The sequence below is a fragment of the Nestor notabilis genome, unplaced genomic scaffold (genome assembly GCF_000696875.1).
Source record: "Nestor notabilis isolate BGI_N333 unplaced genomic scaffold, ASM69687v1 scaffold18362, whole genome shotgun sequence".
NCBI lineage: Eukaryota > Metazoa > Chordata > Aves > Psittaciformes > Psittacidae > Nestor > Nestor notabilis.
The window spans coordinates 32112-54512 of record NW_009919902.1 but is presented as its reverse complement, the minus strand read 5'-3'; the positions used below and the strand labels follow the sequence as shown (position 1 = coordinate 54512).

Genomic DNA, 22401 nt, shown 5'->3' with positions numbered 1-22401 from the left:
ACAGCAGCCAAGGAGCCAAAGAAAGGAGGAGGGTTAAAAAAAAAAAAAAAGACTGAATGGTTTAATTGTACAGCAAATCATTTGTTTACAGATTAAGACCTATTTGGTAGCCAAATCCTGTGGACAAGGAGATGAAAGAGTGAGGTGCTAAAGTACAGGAAATGAGCTTTATATTTTGTGACTAAGTCCTGCTATTTTTGCCTCCTCCTGAAGCAGAGGAGGCAGGGAAAAAATGAATTGTTTAACAGCAAAGACTGCTGAGCAAAGCACACATATTAAGTAGGAACAAAAGGGTGGGAGAAGGGAAGTGTTGGTGTGCTTTACGTGCTGACAGGAACCGGACAACTGGAGTTGCTTCCAGCTAAGGGGCACCAGTTGGTGGCAAGAAGAGGTTCCCTATTTTGTTTTCTGTCTGAATGGGGTGGGGGAGAAATGCCTCTGTTAATGTGAGCAAACATAATACATTTTCTTGAACCTTTCTCCCTGATACGCAGTTTGGCTTGGTCACAAGACCTTCCCTCCCCCCTTTCTTTTTCCTCTCTCTCCTTTTTAAGAGCAAGTTTTTTAAATGGGCCTTTGTTTCAGTATTGTAATTAATTAGTTGACAGTTCAAATGGTTAAGAAGTGCTTGTCGGTCCTGCTTTATTGTTGTACAACATTTTTTTAAAGACCCACTTACTGGTGGCCTGTAAATTTGAAGATACCATTTTCATGAGTCATTGGTTTACAGATCAAAGTCAAGAAAGCATTACAGCAGATATGGAGTAACCTCTACAGTAAAAGTTGTTTAAGCGTCTTCATTTGAACCTCCTCTTTTTCAATAGTTGAAACTTTTACCCTTTGAGTTGAATTTTCTGTGACTTCATTGCTGTAGTTTCCCCACCATGAAAATGAATTTATGAAGTCTGAATAGGGAAAATGTATACTAGGGGAAAAAAATGTCATGGGAAAGAAAACATTCATTCGGAACATCCATGCTGCCAGTAGCTTGGTAAGCAAAGCCTTCTTAGAATATATGTTATGGTTATGTGGGAATTTGATTTGATTTGATCAGATTATGAACCTTCTGAAGAATTATGTTTGGCAAATGTAAAACTGGCTATAAATACTCTGTTTTCCACCTTCAGTGGCCATAGTAACTTTGCAAGAAAGAGGGAGCATGCATAGCTGAGTTGGGCAAGTAGTGTCTAGTCATCTGAAGTCAGTATAAAATAGACTTTTAGTTTGATCCTCTTTAAATTATAATAAACCAGACTTTTTGGTTTTTATCCCTTTGACTAGTAGCGAGCTTGTGTAAAGAAAAATCAAAACATGCAGGGGAAAAAAACAAAATCCCAAACTTGTCAGTTTTTTATATTTGAAATCTAGTACAGAAATAAGAAAGTTTTTAGTGTACAATATATTGTGTAGTTTCTGTAAGGGGACAGGAAAAAAGTTAATGAGCTTCAGGTGTGGCCTTTTAGGTTCTTAGCAATGCCATGTGTTGTTTCTTTTCATGCTGCTTGATTGAAATTTACTGACCATATATGAAATGTTACTCTCAGTTTATATATAAACAAACATAAAAAGCTTTCCCAGTAACTTCTGCTATTAAAAATACTGCTCTCTCAAACTGCAGTCTACTAAGTAGTAACCCTAACAGCAGTATTCTTCTTAATGGACGATTCGTACTGTTCATACTATGTTCCTGGTGTATTTCCTGATCCAGAAAATGGGTGATAGTGCATGGAAAAGTGCTTGTTCCTGTATTCCCAAGGAACAGGCCACTTCACCCACTTACAGGCAGAACGTGGTTGCTTTGAAATGAGTAGCAACACTAGCACTAACATCTCTGCAAGAATGCTGCCTTAAAAGTTATCTAAGAATTGGGTCTTTTACATGCAGCCTAATTATATGGGTATTTGTGTGCGGTTATGTCCTTTCATTTTCTCCCTAGGCAGTGAAATTACTGTTTCCATTGGAACATTAAATCAGTCTGTTATCTGATACCTATTTGGTAAAATGAGCGTTGACATTGTATTTTAAGTAATTGAAAGCAGTGTCCTAAGTGACTCTTAAAGAACTTTACATTATGTTCTGGTATTGTGATTTTGTTAACACTGAACTTAAGAGCTTGTATAATGTGACTGCCATAGCTACAAAACCAGTCTGTAATAGGATATCTGTAATAGGAAATTTTAAAACATAGCCTCCGTGTGGTAATATTTTTTTGCATCTACTTAAAAGTATATTATTTTATTGTTATTACTGCTTCTAGCAGATACACAGATGGTCTTTGCACCGCAGGTTAAAAGTGATAGCATTGAAATAATGGGAGAAGTTTCATACATTCTCAAGACAACATTATTCTTTTGTTGCGGGTATGTGAGGCTTACCTATCTGTAGGCAAATACACTCCAGGCTGTCTTCCATTTTTGATCAATGTAATGAAGTGTTTAATAGAAAGTTAAGGGTTTTCTTTCTCAGTAGTACCATATCCAAGTGCTTGATAGATTTTATTAATTTCTCTGTCTCCTTGGAAGAGTAAAAAACAGTAATTAAGCAATGTGGTCCTGTATGTGTGTCTCAGTAAATCCAAAAGGAGATATGCATTCTAAGTCAACAACTAAAGACCAAGAAAATACATAATCTCAAGATTTTTTGAAGTTTAATACAGCCTTAGTTTGATTTTTGTTGTTGTTTTAGTACTGGAAACTAAAGGATTGGTAAAATTATGAGAAAAAGGAAGTTGCTGAAATGATTTTAACTCATTCAGATAACAGTAGTTCTGGGTAATATTTATGATGGTATAAGAGCTCCTCTTTCTTATAATTCATACAAATACAATATAACATTCAGAACTGAGTGGTGTGCTTAACCTGCACTAACAAGTTTTCAGTATTTTGCAGGAGATAAACCTTTGATAAGTTTAAATACAAACGTTAGAGAACATTTTTCTCTGTCCTGTTTGGCTTGCACTGTATGGCCTGTGGGTGGTTTTGGTCTGATCTTGCCCCTGTTGCACAAAGGAGTCACTGTATTTACTTACTTCTGCGAATAAAAACCAGCCCCATGGATGAGGAGTGTGTCACCTTTGTTGTTCATTCTCATACTTTCAGTACTTTCAGAGTTTTGACTTAGAGAAGGTCATATGATCTGGAAACTGAACGTTGGTATAGCAGGTTTTCCAGGTAATTAGGCTAATTTGTTTTAGTCATTACTGAATTGGTAAAGCATTCACTGAGAGACCAGACTATGAGCAGGGAGGACATATTAGTTACTTTGAGATTAATTGACTCTCCTTCTAAATTACAGCTTCATTTAAAAATAAGCCAGTAGCCCACTTTAGAGTTGAATTACTGCATTCGTTGATTTGGGCTATGAGAGCAAAGCATCATTGCAAGTCCTTCGAGTAGGGAAATGTAATTTGGTATGGTTTAAGTAAGGCTGCACTTAAAGGAGCCTCTACGTCTAAGACTAACTCCTTTTATATCACTACAGAAATTCTTTGATATCTTTACGGGTTCTCTGGTGTGGAAGTGGGCTGTAGTAAATCTTGTTTTCTTGATTTCTGACACCGATGGTCACATTCGTGTTCAGTTCTCTTGCAAAAGGTTTTGCACAAAAACAAAAGACTGAAAATGTCTTGGCTGTACTGTATGTAGCCTTGCATTTGGATGCGTAGTGAAGTTGTACCTGTGAAACTGGTGTGAATGGAGCAGTGGGAGGGCAAAACTGGGAGGTGACTGCCAGAGCATGCCTCAGCCTGCAGGTATTGGTGGAACGCTTTTGTTAGGCTTCCGAAAATGAAACTGGAGCTGCAGTCCCATGTGGGGTTGTGACGGCATCTTCTCAGAATACTGCCAGTACGCACCGCTGATGAGTGCTTTCTCACTTTCTACAAGGTGGGTCATTCCCTAGCTGCCTTCTGTCAAATAAAATAAAAGGTCTGGGTGATCACAGTAATATTCTGCTTCTAACCCAGGTCCAGCATGGGTGGGGTGAAAGGTGGGGTTACATGGGCAGTGTGGAGAGAAAGACAGTGATCTCCAGAATAGGCGAGGTGAGCTGGTGATGAGTAGCTGGGTTTGATATCCTCCTTTTAATTCAGCTCAGTTGCAGCTGCAACAAGATGTGTGATTCCAGCCTAAATTTGGAGTATTGAGTTTATTTGGGCTTTTAGACTGACGTTTGCTATCTCCTGGTTAACCAGAGGAATTTATTTATTTATTGGGGGGGGGGGGGGGGAAGGTTTTTTAAGAGATGATAAATGAGCCCTAAAAGTCTTTTTACTTAATTGTATCACATCATTGTCTGCTTTCTTCATGAAGGCCATCACTACTTTATGTTTAATTTTTTCTCCTCATTTCCACAAGGTGAGTGATTATTCTTACTTTGTGTTTGTTTGTTGCATTTTAATCTCAGATTGTAGTGCCTCTTTCATTTTTTCCAATTTTGTGCTGTATTTAATGTTAGTAGAAGAGGTGCAGTACAGGGAGGAGTTTTTCCTCAAGACCTTCCTGTTTATTTGACAGATTGTGTATGTAGTCATATCTCTGGTTCCCTGACGTACTCTGTCAGTTTCCCTGTTGTTTCTGTGGACTTATCAACTAGTTACCAGAGAGAGAAAAGTATTTCCAGATTAATAGGAAAATATATCATGAAACCCCAAAAATACATAGAAGTCTCCAGGGTAAGCTGAACACTCCAGGTATCTGAAACACTTGACAGGGATTTCCTTTTTAAAAAGCCTTCATGAACCTGAAAGAATGGAATGGTGCCTGTAGAAACCTGGTTGCTGAAATCCTCGTCTCCTTTGCCATGCTGTCTTGGAAATCTCCATCTAGACTTCTTTAGCAACATTTGAAACTTCTCATCGGGCCATCTGGGGCCAGGTGCACTGGTCGTAGCTAGGATGAAAATCACAAGAAGGGCATGGTTTACAGGCATAATTGTGGGACCCAGAACTGAGTTGCTTCGTATGAATGAAGCTCACTTATGTAAGATGAAAATTCACCCTTCAGTTCTTCAGAGGAAGCTGCCTTTGGAGATGTTGAGCAACATCTGTCTGCTGGTCATGCAGAGGGATTTTTAAGTTTGTTTTCTTTCTCTCTGTTTGCACACTTGCCGCCATACTCTGGGAAATACTTTTTTGGAGCTGGCATAAGACAGGAACAGCCTTATCTTTATGGCACTCTGGAGTGCTGTACAGTCTTTTGGGGATCTCTCACTGGTCTGTTGATTCCCTGTGTATGTGGCGAAATAGTTAATGGTAACCTATGGAAATAAGTAACATACAATTCCCTGTGCAAATGATGTAAATTGGTAGATCATGTGCAAATCTGTACTGTTGAGGGAGCCAGGTAGTGATGTGACTGTAGAAATGGCATGCTGTTGTCTGGCATTTAATGCACATTAGCCAACTTTCTATAAGCTATCCCATGTTGAGGAAATAAAAAAGCATCTCTTTGGAAAGGAAGAGGAAGCAAGAGAGTGCAAGCCCTCAGCGAGGGAGGGTCAGCCACTTAGTGAACACTGAGTCTCTGTTTTGCCCACTTGAGGTTGTGACACAGGGTGACTCAAGAATCTTGGCTGCCTTGTCCTTCCATGGCCCTAGCCAGGTATTGCAAATGCCGTGTTTAATGCTGAAATGTAGATTCTCAGTAACCAATACATTTTGTATGAACTCGTTCCTTTTAGATGTGTTTTCACAGTGCAGAGAAGCCTATGGCAGTAACTAATTACTGAAGAGGTTTTCTTCAGTATACCAGCATTTTCATGTAGATGCTTATGCTTGAAGTAACTTGGATTTCAAGCTGTTTTCATCTCAGCAAGAGATGCCTAAGGAGCACAAGAGACGTATTTTGGCTATTACAGTACCAGAGGTCAAAACCAAAACACCATCTTTCATGGTTACAGTTAACCTCTGGTTGAGTTCTTGACATCTTAAACTGGCACTGTTGTCCTGAAAACAGGATCCACAGAGACAAGATATTTGTTTATTCCAAGTTTGCACAGAAAAGGTGTTGGTATCCCACAAAGCTAGCATACCACCCCCTACAAAATTCATGTATTTGTACAGTCCAGTTCAGGTTAGTAACTCCCTGTAACCCTCCCACCATTTAACAATTGGTCAGCTAATCTATATATGGCTACATCACCAATTCCTTACTGCACATGCTCAGGGAAGGGTCTTTTAATCTAGGCAGGAGACTTTTGACCTGTTACCCTGTCTGGGTGTGATTTTTAATACTATAATGAGGGTATAGTGAGGATAGTTCATCTAAAGGGTACCCTAATCATGTTGTGCTGACATGCCAAAGTCATATCTTGACGATGTCCATGTGTTTCAGGATGTACCAGTCTTCAAGGGTTGTTTACCTGATTAGAGATTTGTTAACCCTTTTTCTTAATCTGCCTACTCAAGGGAAAAGCCTTCCCCAGCTGTCAGTGTTTAGTCTCTTCTGTAGTCAGTGTTGTTGCCAGGTCATCCTGACCTTTTAGGAGGCCCTTCTATCAGTTCAGGCTTTTCCGTATTGACACAAGTTCGAATTTTTTTTGACTATGCATCTGTGTAAGTCCCAATGTCTTTACTATATGCCTACAGCAGCACCAGCCCCATGTCTCTCTTTTGGAGATTCCTTTTCCAAATCTGTACATACAGATACCATGAGAGTTGCCATGATGATAATTGGTGCCATTTACAAGCCAGTGGAAGCCTAGTTTAAATGACCTGGTCTAAGAAATGTGCTTTAGGTAGTTGTAGAATGAGACAAAGATACCTAATATATGAGGGAAATGAGCACAATAGTGACAAAAGTGATTCAAGACTGTTTTGCTTTGTCTAACCTCACTAAAGATTCAAAGAGTTGTGTTACTAAGCCACAAGTACTTGCTGTGCAGAGACCTATAGTTGCTTCCATATAAATGAGCTTGAAAAAGTGTGCATGATTAGAGAAAACATGTTGCTGTGATGGGTGTGCTGTAAATCTTGTGCATTTAGAAAGTGGAGGCTCTCTTTGGTTTGCCCACAAAATCTGCATCTAATTTAGTGGATATTAACGTTGCCTTTGATTATCAAACAGTTTCAAAGTATGGTGGAATAATCTTTGCTCCCAAGCTGTTGTCTTTCTGAAAAGTCACTGTGTATCAGTTAATTAATGATGTATATAGGGTCAACATGTTGTTCAATAAGCAAATTCCTCACGTTAATTAAAATGTGAATGGTATAAGCTTAAAATACAGTTATCTGACCTTTTAAAGGAATGGCTTTTGTGCTACTCTGTGCCACTGTTATAATGGTTAGGAATCAAAATCTGTTAAGGACTATATTTTCTCTCTAATGAAACAAAGTGTGGAGATCTCTTCCCAGTGTGTCGCTGCTGTTACAAGCAAAGGCCTTGCCAATATTAAAATTTGAACACCTCCTCCTCAGTCATCACTGCTGAATAAACTTGGTTTTGACTGTAACTTTACAGATTAGCAGTTTCTTACTGCCCATATTGCTCTCCAGCACATAAGGGTAGCCTAAAATGGCTGCAGATTATGATGTATGGCTGCTGTTGTGGAGCTGCAGCTGTGAATCTCAAAGAGGATGTAACCATGCAGAATCGCTCTTTTAGATGGTCATTAGCGCTGCATAAGTACAAGCCTCTTTTCCAGATAGCATTTATTCTGCACGGTTCTTCTACTAGTATGTGATGGCAATGTCGTTTGCCAAGCATTGAATAACAATGAATGTTTTATTGAAGTACAGTATTCTGAACCAGTGCTTTTTTAAGCTGTTTAAGTGCTTAATTTTCGTTTGACTGCTCCTTTTCATGCAAATGTGAGCGTAGCAGAAAAAACCAATAGAGCCTCCTCCCTTCTGTTCCTGTGATGTATTGGACTAAGCTGAAGGCTTGTGTGGGAGAAGGAAACATTGCTTAATTTGTCAGAGTTATCCACTGGCATTCTATCCTACTCCAGTTTTAGTTCTCTTTCTTAATTTTGCTTAGAACAAACGGGAAAATAAAAGCAGAATGCTTTCTGTGTGATGCTAAGGAAAAAGCAAGTCAAGAATCAGTCTCTTCCTTGCTCCCAAACAGAAGGAAAACCAAATTCCAGATTCCTTTTACATGAATGAAAATAGGAATTAGGTCTAAATATTTCAATGCATGGTTATTTCATTCGTCTTCCAGGGATCTCAAAATACTTGGAGACATTACAAATTCATTTCTGAAGGGCAGATTTTTAATGTGGTTAACACCTACAACTGTGGTAAGATTTTTGAGGTGTCTAGCACCTACTTTTGCCATGATGAGAATCTGAGGGAAACCCATGCACCCAGTGTGCTTTGTTCTTTTGAGCATCTGGCCTCTTGTTTTGATTTGTGAGCTATTTTGAAAATCTGGCATCAGTTCTGCGTTTTAAGTTATAATTAAATATAGTACACTGTCTAGCCATAAGCTTCACAATACCCAGAGGGAAGGAAGGGAGGTTGCAGGGGTGGGAGTGAAGACGCTATCCCCATGTTATAGTCAGTGAAATTGAGGTGGTGAGATCATAGACTTATTGACAATTGCCAGTGCAATTGAGAAGGTGAGATTATAGACTTACTGAAAATTTGCGATATATTACCACACTGAATAGCTCCATCAAAAGTGCACCACAAAGTTCAGACCACAAGAAATATGCCTGCGATCTCAGCACTCCCGGCTTTTAGAACCACAAAGCAAATTGTTTGTATTATGGCATGGGAATTACCTGTACTGTGCCATAAGCACTGACTGCAACTCTTGCTACATCATCATCATACAACAATTTGTGAATGTGAAATAACATTCACTTGTTTGGGGACAGAACAACAGATACTGTGTTCTTTCCATGGAGCAGTAAACAAATACTCAACAGACAAGTGCCGTGACACTAATTTTAATAACAGAGTGAAGACTTTTCAGTATCATACCTATCAAGATCAAAGAAGCTTATGTTTATCTGATTCTTTTTGCCATTTTTTCTCTGTGGAAAAGCTAGGCTGCAATATAAGAAATGTATGAAGCTCTTTGCCTTTATTGAAAGATCCACTGATTCTGTTTCTGTATCTCGGATGTTTGTGTATGCTTTTTCCAATGCATTTATGTGTGCCTTTTCTTCTTTTTCTTTCCTCAACACACAAGCAGTGCATCTTCAGGTATCTTTGATCCAGTCTTTTCTGCTTGGCCATTAGTCATATTGATTCTCCAGTGATAAAGGAAGCTTTGTTCTCAATGCAGTTTTAACAGTACAGTATGAGAGCCTGTCACCTAAACATTACTGACACCAAAGAGACTTTGCAGGACCACGTAATTTTGCAAAAATACAAATTGATTTGTGTTTCACATTTTGCATTTCAGATACAAAAAGCAAAACTTACTAGATCGGTTTTAGTGCCCAAAAGGAATGAAATTCCAGAAGCGAATAAAAGTTACAAGAATTTTTTCTTCCTTTTTCAGTAACCTAAAATGGTAGTAATAGTAGCACAAGCAAGGTAGCTTCATTTGTAATATCATTATCCTCTTAATGTAATTTATTACTGATACAATTTTCTGTGTTTTCAGGTGGAGGAGCTTGCTCAGAATCAAAAAATAAAGTGTGCCATTAACTTCAGTATCTGAGAGTGGTGTTTTGAACTACTTTGTTTGCAAGAAGGCTTTGAACTAAAATACTGGCTTACTTACTGAAAACTGTTGTAAACCAGTGAGCTCTTCATATTTTATTGTAGTACAGTATTTGTTTTAACCCATTTCAGAGTCAGTCCAATAAGAAGGAAAGGAAAGGTAGCAGAGGTGTAATAAACACTGGTTTAATTTGCACAGCACAGTACATTATAGAACTATAAAATTGTGTGATTAGCTAAGTCATTAACACTGTCTTAAAGCAAGTAAGTGTTTAGAGCCTGACGCAGTGCTGAAAACCTTTCTAATGGTGAATTTAAAAAGTAACTGGTGATGCTTGGAAAAAGGATTCTGCTGCTGAGCATCATCAGGAGCTCTTTATTAGGGCTATCATCCAATTATTATATTCTAATGCATTCCCTGTTTCATAGCACTCTATCATTTTGACACTTCCTTGAGAACTGTGCCTTGTAGAACCTGCAGAGCATTTGTACAGGTTCACCACTGAAAAAAGTTAATAGATTTAAATCCTGCTCTCCACTTGATGAAAAGGTTTATTTTCACTTGCTGTTTTGTCCTGCTTTTATTGGCAGTGAATTAGGAGACATAGTAAGAGCCAGTCTAAGAGTCATTAGAGTGAGTTAAGTCTCCACTTCTCTAATAGAATCCCATTTTTCCAGGCACTTCATTACTTGTTTATGCTCTTATATCAAAATTTTCAATTATGATATGAGAAATATCTAACTGCCTGATATGAGACATCGCAAAGGTCACAGATTTTTGGACAGAGACTGGTCAGTGCTTTCTGAGAAGCAAAAGCTGGAAATTTAGAAAACCTTGACCCTGTTCTGTATACAGTCTAAAAATATATCTAAACAGTCTGAAACAGTCTTGCTTTTTAATTTGCTGGATAGTAGGAGGCCACTCCTGTCAAACTTTATTTATGTCACTTGGCACATGAAGTCAAACATTTGGTATTAATTTGTATTAGTTCATTTGAATTTGAAAACAATGTTAGAGAACTTTTGGAAGACAAATTTCCTGTCCCAGCCAGACACAGAAGAACATGGTATCTTAATAAATCTAACTTTTTTTTCTTTTTTTTTTTTGTTTTGTTTTTTCATTATCAGCTGAACAATGGTTGAATCACTTGTTTTATGATGCACTCATGAAGTTATTGCTTTGGAAGACACCTGCCTGATAAAAGTTTTTTCCAAGTCAGCTTTTAAGCAATTGAATTGCAAAATCGCTAGTCCCCATAGAATGACAGAAAGAGTGAACACTTGGAAATGAAAAACTTCAGTTATTTTAGGCTCACTCTCATAGCATAGTGTCTCTTTGGACATGTAAAAAAAACATACCTTTTTCGAATATATACCAGAGAGAATCTCTTCATTTAAAACAGTAGATATAGTCACAAAACATGTCTAGGGTAAGATAGAAAGTATTTCTAACATTGTGTCAGCTGTTAAGCTGCAGCTGATAGATGTTTAAGGACCTGGTGTGCTCCAGGTATTGCTTTTGCTATGGCAAAATAAAGAGCAAAACTAAGTGAGCAAAGGACTCTCACACACAGCATTCAGGTGTCAAACATCAGTGTGAGTTTAAGATCTTGCATGTCTTTGCCAGCAGTTGCCATCTCCATGGCTATGCTGGCAGAACAGTTGTGTGAGAGCCATCTGTCCCCTTTGGTGCAAAGCCTACACTTAGCCTGTGGTTCCACCTCTGCAGGAGCCAATTTCAAACTGAGCTGTCACTGTCACACTTTTGCATGGGCCCTGGATAACTAACTGGCATGTCAAGACGAATCCCACCAAAAGTGTGAGACAAGTTGTGGGGTATTTTTTTTCTGGCCAAATGTGAATTGTCCACATGTTCAGCTATAGGAACCCAAGGACTGATACAAGACTGGACCTTAGTTAAAATTGCTATTACAGGTGTCCCTGAAGCAGTAAAGCTGTGGAAGTTAACACTGACACGATTACCTGGGCCAACAGTCTGCAGCTGGCATCTCTTTGCTCCAGCTGCTTAGTAAAGGGGCAGTTCTACAATATGAATCTGCTGCTTGAAACACTTTTGCCTTTGTGTCCTTCCATTTGTGATTATGACCATCTTAGCTGTGTCAATTTGACTAACAGTGCTATCCTCCAGTAGGATATGTATGTGTAATATTCTGGGTAAAAACAAGAGAAGGGAATGAGTATCTGGAAGACGACAGCAAAGCGGGAAGCTTTGAAAACTGGTTCATCTGACAAAGAATATGTATTCTGGAGCTGTGCCTAAAGGTGCAATTTTCACATTACTGGCTTTGGGGCAGCAAAGATGGTCTAAAAGGTTCCTGCTTCTTGTCCTCTTCACTCAGAGGTTAATCGATAGCAGCACCTGAGATACCTTATATGAAGGCAGCCCTGCAATGTCCCCACAGACTATCTATCTTCTCCAGGCTGCATACCCTTAAATTTGATATTGCTAGAATTGAACACAGGTTGTTTGCAGCTATGCTGTCTCTTTATTTTTGGACCCTTGAGTAGAGTCTATACAGGGTAATTGATGACTGGACAGTGATTGGGCCAAGCTTAAAGGCTATCCAGTTAATATTGCTGCATCTAAAGTGCCATCAACAGGTTGTTTGAGATCCACCTCAATAGGCATGTTTACATTTGTACAGAGGAATAACTGCTCCCTTTGGAGGTATATTCTTGTCTTGTTTCCATTCATTATATGTAAGAAGAGTAAATCTGTAGTCAGCCACCCTTCATAGAAGTCAGTAAGATTTTTTCCCCCTACTCATTTGAAGACAGAAATGAACCTGAAGATGAGTTGGTAGTATTTCTCCTTTAGTTTTATAAAGTCATTAGTGAAACAGGGTAAATGGATGCCTGGAAGGCTGGCTAATTTGTTTATAATAGTAAACAGCTCTAGTTTTGAGGGAGGGAAAAGCCATCAAACACTTCTGTGCATGGATGTTCATTTCCAAATATCTGAATAATGATTGAGGTCGTATGACTGATAGATTCAGGAAAGGACTGCATAGAAGTTGTCGCCTTTATCCACCAAATAGAGCTTTCACAGCCTTTCACAACTTCCCATATGTTAATGAAAAACATTTTCTAAGAAATTGGCAGCTTCGTGCTTTGTAGCTGATGCCAGCTTTTTTCATGGACCAGTTCGAGACAGAGCAAAGGGAAAAATGACTTGGTTTAGTGCGTGAATTACTCTGACAAATTTTCACATTGCCCCTCCTCTTATTAATATTCTTTTTGATGTGAGCTTGTAAAACAGAGGATTGGCTGTTAATCTCTGAGATCTCAAGGGTTTTTGGCCGTGGCCCATAATTGATGTGTTCACATGGCTGTTGTCTCACTACTAATGATTAGATAGCAGTGTTATCTCACAGCTAAATCAGTGTTGCTTATAAATCACACTTGATAAACTGCAGTTTCATTTCTTCAAAGGATCTGTACATGTCTAGATAATTTGATAGAGCTGCCAGAATAATTTCATGACAGCTTAGATTAGGTTTATTTTTTATTTTAGTTCAGCAAAATACTGTAATTTCTATCAAGTGTACAAAAATGTTTATTTTTGTTTGTTTTAAGATCATCATACATTTCTAGAATAGAAAGGTTATGTACAACTAGGGCAGGGCAGAGAATAGAAGGTATAAGTAACTGCAGAATATACCACAAAAAAAGTGGAATATTTGGACTACTGATCTGTTTTGGTTTATTTGAACAGAAAGGGAGCTTTGGCAGCAGGTGTTGATCACAATGTTAGGCTATAAAAATAGTTTGTAAGACAAGTGTAAGAAAGGAGGACATTAAGGGTTAGGTTGACGTACTGAAACACAAGGTGTTTTGACAATGATATCTGGGATATTCTGGGTGAAATCGGGTCTTTGCGTGCTTCCATTCTTTTTCATCAAGACATGAATGATAAGCCCTTACTGAAATGCTGCAAATGTAAACTTTTGTCTCTGTTTGGGTGCTCAGAGAGCATACTAAGGAGGATCCCAAAGTACTAAGGCAAAATTAATAGGGAAAAAATGTCTTTGAAGTAGGGACATAAGAACAGAGATCTCCAAGTGACCTGTTTCTGAGCCACAGAAAGGACAAGATTTGGCTATCTGTTCAGTAACGCAGCCTATAATCACATGACTTGATGCTGACAGTATAGATGCTGTCATGAAAGAGAATCAAGGAAATACTAAACCTGGGGTTCTCCTTTCTGCCAAAACCTAATGGCCTCAGAGCTGACGCAAGTAGGTAAGTAAATTTAGAAAGATCTTCCCTGCTGACTCAAGTTCATACATTTGCCTTCATACTGTAAGCTTCATCCTTCAGTCTCATTGTTAAGGGTTATTGGACTCTGAGTCAGTGCCATGTTCATCTTAGAGAGAAAAAAACCAACCCAAAAACTATTTGGAGGGAATAGGTATTGGCAGGTTTGTCCTCACGAGGATTGTTTTCCTCTTAAAAATCTTCACTGCACATGTATTATTTTCAGATTTTTTTTTTTAAAGCTCATGAAAAATTATTTGCATTACTAATTACTTTTCTCACTGGTAAAACAAACATAACAGTCCAAATTCTGCCCATAGTTATGCTTCAGTGGAACTACTTTGGATTTGCACCGAAGTAAAGGTGTACACCGAGAGAAAAAAATGACTTATCATAAATTTTGTTTCCCTAGTAAAAATGTAAATACCTCAAGCTGCATTTGAAAGTAAAGATTTTATTTTTGCTATCAACTATAGATACTCAACAGAAGATAACTGCAGGGATGGCCGAATAATAATGCTTCAGCTCTTTTTTCAGTTCAGGAAAGCTGAAAGGTCATTTTAGAAGTGTTTTCTTTAGTGACCTACTAAATAATCATGAATATGTATATCCCATTCTTTAAAGTAATAATACAGTCTTGTTCTTCAAATAGATTTGGACATGATATCATACACTTGGTAGTCTTCGTAGCTGATACCATAAAGTTGATCTAAAGAATATAGAGAAAAGCTAACTGATATGGGATCCTACACCCTATTGAAAAGCCCAAGTGGGAGGCCAGGGCTCCAGGGCCACAGGAACATATTAGCCAAAGATCCACCTGTCTTGCCAAAGAAGCCTAAGGGCTAGCTAAATTAAAAATTTGGTGATCACTGATACTTACCAGACACTGATAAATATAGGGCTATGAAGTCAAATGATGAATTTTCAGTACATGCTAAAAAACGTCATCCATAAGAATCTAGTTAGGCAACTAAAAGTTTTTGGTGTACATAGACCATCAGGGAAGCTCATTTCTGTTTCTGAGTATTATAGAGATTCTTTGACAAGCTTTTGGAAGATAAATTAATAGTTTAGTTGATTTCTCTCAACAAAAAGTGTATTGAGTTGAGGAAGCAACAGCCTGAATTGTAAAGTATGCACCTTTACACTCTCAAAGTAGAGCAGTCAGCAAAGGGGTAAAAGGCAACAATGCCTTTGACATGCAGAAAGTTGAAGAGGTGCAAAGAGGCTATTTCTCTTCTGAGTCTTGTTTGCCACTGGATTGATTGTACATTGCAGATTCCTGGAAAAACTCAGAAAGTTATATTGATTCTTTATGTCTTTGCACTCCAGAACGCCTGAAAAGGTAGCTGTTCCATCAGAGAAATTTCGTTTTGACTGTTCAGAAAAATTTGTTTCTTGACTATGGAATACGTATGTCTCTAGACAGGATAGGTATCTTGAGCAAATTTCAGTGCTTGTTCTGTATTAAAGGATAGCAAAGCACTCAAACTGACTGAAGAAAAGTTTGGAAGTGCAGTCTGAAAAACTGACCAGGAGAAATGACATTTCAATGGAGAAAGGTGTTCTAGAGATGCACTGACAAAATTATCTCAATGAAAATGATTTTCTAGGGCTGAAAGAGGGGAACTGTCTTTACTAGAAATTTGCAGGTGGTGATCTGGGCAATCTCCCAGGACTCTGCCAAACGTTAGTTGACATACAGTGTTTCACAGATGCAGCCTTTGGCAGAACGATATCACTGGCAGCTGTCAAATGCTAATCTTTCCCACAGTAAAATGACTGAATGGCTTTGGGAAATCCCAAGCATCCAAGCTACAGTAGAAGGTACAAGAGAGGACAAGGAATTTTCCTTGCCTGTTGTTTAGCACCGTTGTTTCTGCAATAGAATATACTCAAAGCTTCAAGTTTTCATAATGGTTTTCATTGTATATCAATGCTTTGTTTTGTTTTATTCTCCAGTATAGGTTTTTAAGTTTAAAATTTTGAATGACGTTTAGGCAATGTGAATCTCCCTCATCTTTCTTTCATATTCATGCTCTTGTGTTTCTCAACTAAATTGACCAAAATAAGCAACTTTCTTAGTAGCTCTGACTTTTCTGTATTTTGAGCATAAGGCTTCTAATCGATAGTTTGTCCTGTGCCCAAAATTCTTCTCTACATCCATGTCTTCTAGTATTTCTTTCCTGTTTTCTAAGCATGTCCCTCATGGTACTGACCTTTTCTTCCAACAAATTGATGGAGAATGTTTGTTTGCCAAAAATGCTTTTATTAGATAATAAGCATGGGTTTTAATAAATGAAATACATTTATATAATGGCCAGAATTTCAAAGGTATAATCAAATTTTTCTCATCTCAGTATTAGTACTAGGTTATTTAAGAAAACAAAACATAAGTTAAGTATGGTGTCAAAAGGCTCCTGAGCAGCCTCATATTTGAATTTAGATGCAAAGATATTTATATTTCAAAAAATTAAATTAAAATTTTATCTCAATGAATGAATTAAGATTAAACTGAGATTTTTCAGATGACATTGAGATTCTTCATAGGAGTAGTTCCTATTGCATCGCAGAATATGAAGAAATAGTTTTAGTTTTTAGATACACAAATTCTTTGTGGAGCAAGGTTTGTAACAAGAAAAGTTTTAAACATCAATGAGATGTCTAGAAATGCAGACACACTCCTGAGCATACAAACGTTTTTTCCATGTTACATTCTCCCACATCCGTTTTCTTTCAAAGTTGTTTCATTGATTTTGTTAGAATTAATTCTGATTTATGATGCTGTGCATGAGATTAGAGTGAGGTCTTCTGGGGTCACTATTGCTTTAGAAAATTAACATAGGGACAAGCATACTTTATGTAAAAACAGAACAATCTCCTTTTCACCTTATCTAGAAAAATCTAAAGAAAGCAAAACTTCCGTATATGATTCAATTCCTTTATTTCTTGTTTTTCATTTCAGACATAGTGAGTCTGTGAAGTATTAATTCATAACTCTTAAGAACTTGTCAATGACATTTTCAAGGTTGGAGGTTTCTTATTCCTTTCAGTCTTTATATTGGTGTCTTTTTTAAGGAAGGATTTAGTTTTGCAAAGGGTCAGGCTTTGATTTTTTAGGTATATTCTGTAGTGGGATTCAGATCTTCTTTCCACATTCATTCTACTAGTGCATACTTTCCCACTGGGAATGTTTACAGTATATTTCTTCTCAATTTATAAAGCAGTGCTTTTTTGGAAGGGCTTATCCCAAGCCTTGAACCTGCTTCTCTACCTATCTCCAGGCTGTATATTGGTAGATGGATTAAATGGCTTCTGGCATGTACATTTCAAAATCACCTAGTAGGTGACACTGCAGTAGCGTTTGACTCCATTTGGTAGACTATGTCATCATTGAGACATGCCTTCAAAGATACACCTCCATTAATGAGGTGGAACTGCACATACATTCATAGTTATGTACGTGATAGCATACTTTGATGGGTCACATCACATGGCCTGCCTGCACAGCAGCTATTTTCTAGCTTACATTTTGTCAATTATGACAGAAACATTTCACACTAAAGATACACACCCTCTGAATGAAATGAATGAAATACATTGATACAGAATACTTCCACTTAATACTATGATTAAAAGTTAAATGTTTAAATCTCTCTGAAAAGTTATTTTATTTTGAATACTACTGTAAATCGGCTTCTGTCAAATGAGTATCATGTCAAATAGGGCCATATATGTTCTGGTATCTTGCTCTTCTTTCATTCAGATGAGTTTGCTACAGGAGTATGTGAGAGATTCTACCCCATAAAGACGTAAAATTGTCCCGTTCCTGCAGGAATGGGAATATGATATGGGTGGTTGCAGTAGTATGAAGTTGGGCACTTTCTGACTTGGAAAGTCCCCTCAATTCTGTGTACATTCTTCCGTGAGCTCAGCATTACACACTGGATTCTCTCCTGGTTGTCAGGAAGTTGTGTACAAAGGACACAAAATGTTAATTTTCAGACCTAACTTTAGAAGCTTACACTGCATCAGGAAGATGAGCAGAACTTAATTCCAGTGTGTGAAGTGCCTGCATAACTGAGGGAGAACTCTGCTTATTAGAAAATCTTGATAATATGTCCTCTCTCTTCCATATGCTTTTCTTCATAGTGACTAATGTTACACAGCCACCAAATTTATGTATTTATTTATTTATTTTTCATGTTCAGATAGAGGAGATACCCATGGAGCACTCACTACATTACTTGGCAGTCATTCTTAATGTTCTGAGAGCTTTCTACTGCTAAGAGCCATAGCTCTGTGATACAATCAAACACTTGGCAGTGGAAAGCTGCCATGAAAAACACTCCAGCTTTTCAGCCTTTGTCACTAATCAGCTCTCAAAGGCTCTTGGAATTAGGTGAATGAAGAAAATATTGCTTGAATATTTCTGTCTTTTTTGGAGCTCTTTGATTATGTGTATAAAGAAAGCATCTATGTAAATAACCTTCCTCGATTCAGATTTTCAATCTCATACTGGAATCTCTCATGTGATAAACAGCAAGACTACTGCTCAGTATGCGCCAACACCTGGGAATAATCATGCAAAAATAACAGTGAGAAACTGCAGAGCATCTGTTCTTGACATTAACTTTCCTCAGTTTGACAGACTGCCACCACCAGATGTTAGTCTTATGTGCCTTTTTTTCCACTGGAGATGGCAGCCTTCCTGCCTCTCTTTGCCTCTAATAGCTTACATCAGTGCCCTTTGGAGAATTCATGAAAACAACTGTGTCACTACAGTGATCGCTGAGAACCACCTCTTTGCTGTGCTGCCGTTACGATTATCAAACAAGACAGGATAATTTTAAAACATGGAAAACTGGAGCAATATTTAAGCTTAGCATGTTTTTTTCTAATGAGTGAAGTTGTATTCGTGGAACGAATGTGAAGCTCAGTGGCAGTAAATGTCTACTTAATTTTCTACCAAAGTGATAGTGTTTTAATTCACAGAGCAACAGCACTTTTTACTGCAGTAGTCACTCTCTGGCCATGTCCTCTGTGTTTCATGGAAAACATGAAAATTTATTAGTAGGTCTAAATAAACCAGAACTGAGTACAAATATTTGCAACAAAGAACTTAGTAGGGTACACTGTCAAATCTGTGCTTTCTTTAGCTCCCCCTTACTGTTTATAATACTGGGAAAATGGAAGACGCATCTGCCAATGCAGTCTACATTCATTTAAAACATTGGCTAGTTTACTATGATAATAGCAAACATTTTGGGTTTTTTTCTGGCTTCGTCATGAGTATATTTTATGGAAGAATAATGTTGCATGTGTAGTAGGAGGTTTTACACAGATTTACAAAATGGTTTACACAGCTTTACAAAACAGCATGTAAACTATCAAACATCACCATTTCATGGTTCTATAAAGGGGTGTGGCTTAGCTTTTCTTAAGCAGTAGGCTCCATTTACCTGCCAGTTCCTGATTCTATTCTAGCTTGAAGTAAGATACGTTAAGAACTCCTCAGAATTAAGCCTGGGGTACATGTTGACCCCGTTTCATTGTAAGAGCCCCATTATGCAGCCCGCGCCAAGGAGCAGGGCTGTATGCCATCCAACTGTTTGCCTCCACTTGGCATCAGACAGACAGAATCTGTATCGTGTAGCATCCATATCCCTCCATTCTAGGCATACATGGTTATGATTTTATGTCATGCTTACTATTAAAAATTACAAGTAACAGCTGCTGTTGGGGTCAGTTGATATTTGACTTGCCTGTGTGCATTCAAGCCTGCTCTGCAAAGCGTTCTTGCCTGTGCTTTAACCCTGCAATTGCGACAGCATAAAGAGAATAATCAAGGTATCATTGCTTGACTGCATTTTTTTTATGACACAGGAGCTCTGTGTCAGTAGACTCAGTAGAGTTTACTGGTATTAGCAGTTTTTTACTTCTAATATATGCTTTTAGTATTCAAGTTTTACTTTGATTTTTTTCCCCACCTTGTTCTGTCTCTAACCTGAAGATTATTTTAGTCCTAAATAAAAAGAACCTCCACCAAATGACGAGGAGTTTGGAGAAGAATGCGGTTATAGGTCCTTCCTCTTTCTTCCCTAGTCCTAGTGTAATTGAGATCAGAATCCAGGCTGGTCATACAAAGACCACACAAAACTTTTTTTTTTTAACTCATTTAGCACACTTACAGCTTGTGTGCGCAAAATGTTGGCTCTTAGTTTGTATGTATGAATAATGCTCAAAGCCGAAGAACTGTGAACATTTTTAAAAAGTTATCTTTAATTTTATATTTCCATTTTATGAAAAGTGGTTGTGTGATGAAGTGAGCTGATCTGTGATACAAAGGATATATAATAGAAGAATAATACTCATATGTTTGTATCCCCATTTGCCAATTTGGCTTTAAAACAAAGCAGAATTAACTTTGGTCTACATTAAGATGCATTTGAACAAAACCTATATGAGAACATACAGTCAGTCGTTATGTCTTTTCTGGTGAGTCTTCTTAGGGGGTCCAAAATTATAAACAGCATAGATTTAAAGACATTTGATCATCTCTTTGAAAGGAGCTAGAAAGTGGCCATTTAAAAAAAATCATTGGATTGACGAATGATTTCTTGGTGTGACATCTATAATCCAGTGGGCCAAATAAACATGAATTTTAAGTGGTTGAGCTATCTGAGTGGGCACACTCATACCCTCATTTAGCTATCTTTTATGTGACAAAGAACCTTATGGCCACAGTAAAATGCCCGAGAAGCCTCAGGCCAAATTGTATGCAGCAGATATTCTGGGTATATTGGAAGTCATATGGGAAAGATAACCTCTTCAGTTCGTATATAGATACTGTCTCTATGTGAGTTGTCTGTGTACAAACCGATTGTCTGGTGAGTTAAATTCTTCCAAAAATGCAGTTTGAAAACCCTGAGAAATAAGGTGTTTGGATGTATTCTTGTAAAAGTTCTCATCTGTTATTTCAAGTAGAAAGATGTAAATGTTACCTGTAAGCTGTTCGGTGGGTGATCCTAATGTATTTTAAATGATTGGATAACAAGAGATTATATTGGATGCCATATGCATATTATAATTGTTCCAAGTGCTAATTTCTCTGTGATGCACATGAAAAAATGGCATTTATATATCTTTGTACTGTCTTTATAAATGTTTTTCTTTAAATAGAAAATGAAGTTCCCAGTTTGCAAAATTAATTTCCATCCATAAATCAGTCTCTGTCAGTGCCAAGAAAAAAGTGGCCTTAATCCTTGTTTTTAAAATGTATTATTATTTCATACTAGTGGTCTATGACAACAGGGAATAGTCTTGTAGAAACTTAGCAATTTGCCCTGTTTAGCATGATAGGTATTTTTGTAGTTAATTTTTCATGTGCAGCAATTGGGCTGATGTCAAAAAAAATAAACCTGTAAGACTGAAATTACCCATGATACACAAAATCCCTGCATACGCAAATGCGATCTCAGCAAACTGGGCTTTTTTTTTTTTTTTTTAATCTTCCTAATGTATTTATTTGTTTCTTTCTTTTTGTTTTGTGTTGTTTTAAATCTGACAGCACCATTATAGTAAGTTTGTCTGTTGTTTTCAGGTTGATACCCTGTTTACAGTACCTGCACCTCCACCTCCGATTTCCAGCAGTATCACACCTCAGATTCTGCCTTCCTACTTTTCTCCATCTTCATCCAATATTGCAGCACCAGTCGAGCAGCTTTTGGTACGGACTCGTTCAGTGGGTGTAAATACTTGTGAGGTTGGAGTAGTGACAGAACCTGAATGCCTTGGACCCTGTGAGCCCGGGACCAGTGTGAACCTGGAAGGAATTGTGTGGCATGAAACTGAAGAAGGTAAATTGTTTTTTCCATTAGATTTTTTTGTGAGATATGTTAATGAGGAGGAGACTTTGTTCTATCTGCCATGGTGCTAAGGACTTGATAGTCTGTCGGCAGGCAATCATGAACAATAGCAGCGCAGCTTTGTAGTTCAATTAGTGAGTTTTTATTAAAAAAAAAAAGTCAGTTTTTTCACTATTTAAGCAACTATATTTTCGAAATGACCTACCAGGCAGCCCCAGTTAAAACAGAATTGTTTCCGATTACTATATTGAGAAAAAGCATATGGAGAAGTAGAATAGAATTTATGCTAATAGAATAGCATAAATGAGGGAAGTATATGTGATAGGAGTGGATATATGAATAGTTTAGATTAAAACTTTGAAAGCTGAGTATTTTGAAATTCAGACACTGTGATAAAAAAATGTCACTATTACATAAAATAGAAGTCTCTGAGACCCTGCAGAAATTCAGTTTGATATGTCTATTGTTTGCATTTTGGTTGTTTGAAACATGCCTTAAGAGGAAAGCATTCTTGCTTGAAGTGTTCCATCTGGTGAAGAAGTGCTATCTAAACCAGAGCGTTTTCATTAATATCCTTTGAAGGCCAAGTAGGAGTGCTGGAGAGCTTTGGGGAATATTAAACGTTGATTTGCTATG

General features: G+C 37.6%; 1 protein-coding gene across 1 annotated transcript in view; it reads left to right on the top strand.

Annotated features, from left to right (window-relative positions):
* The window catches only part of LOC104402551 (zinc finger protein 608-like), a gene marked incomplete at its 3' end in the record, with an annotated part of 34416 nt that extends 12660 nt beyond the window's left edge, over nucleotides 1–21756 (top strand). Inside the window, exon 3 of the mRNA XM_010010453.1 lies at nucleotides 21501–21756. Coding sequence (XP_010008755.1) covers nucleotides 21501–21756 — 256 coding nt within the window. The remainder of the gene's footprint in view (nucleotides 1–21500) is intronic.
* Between the last annotated feature and the right edge of the window lie 645 nt (nucleotides 21757–22401).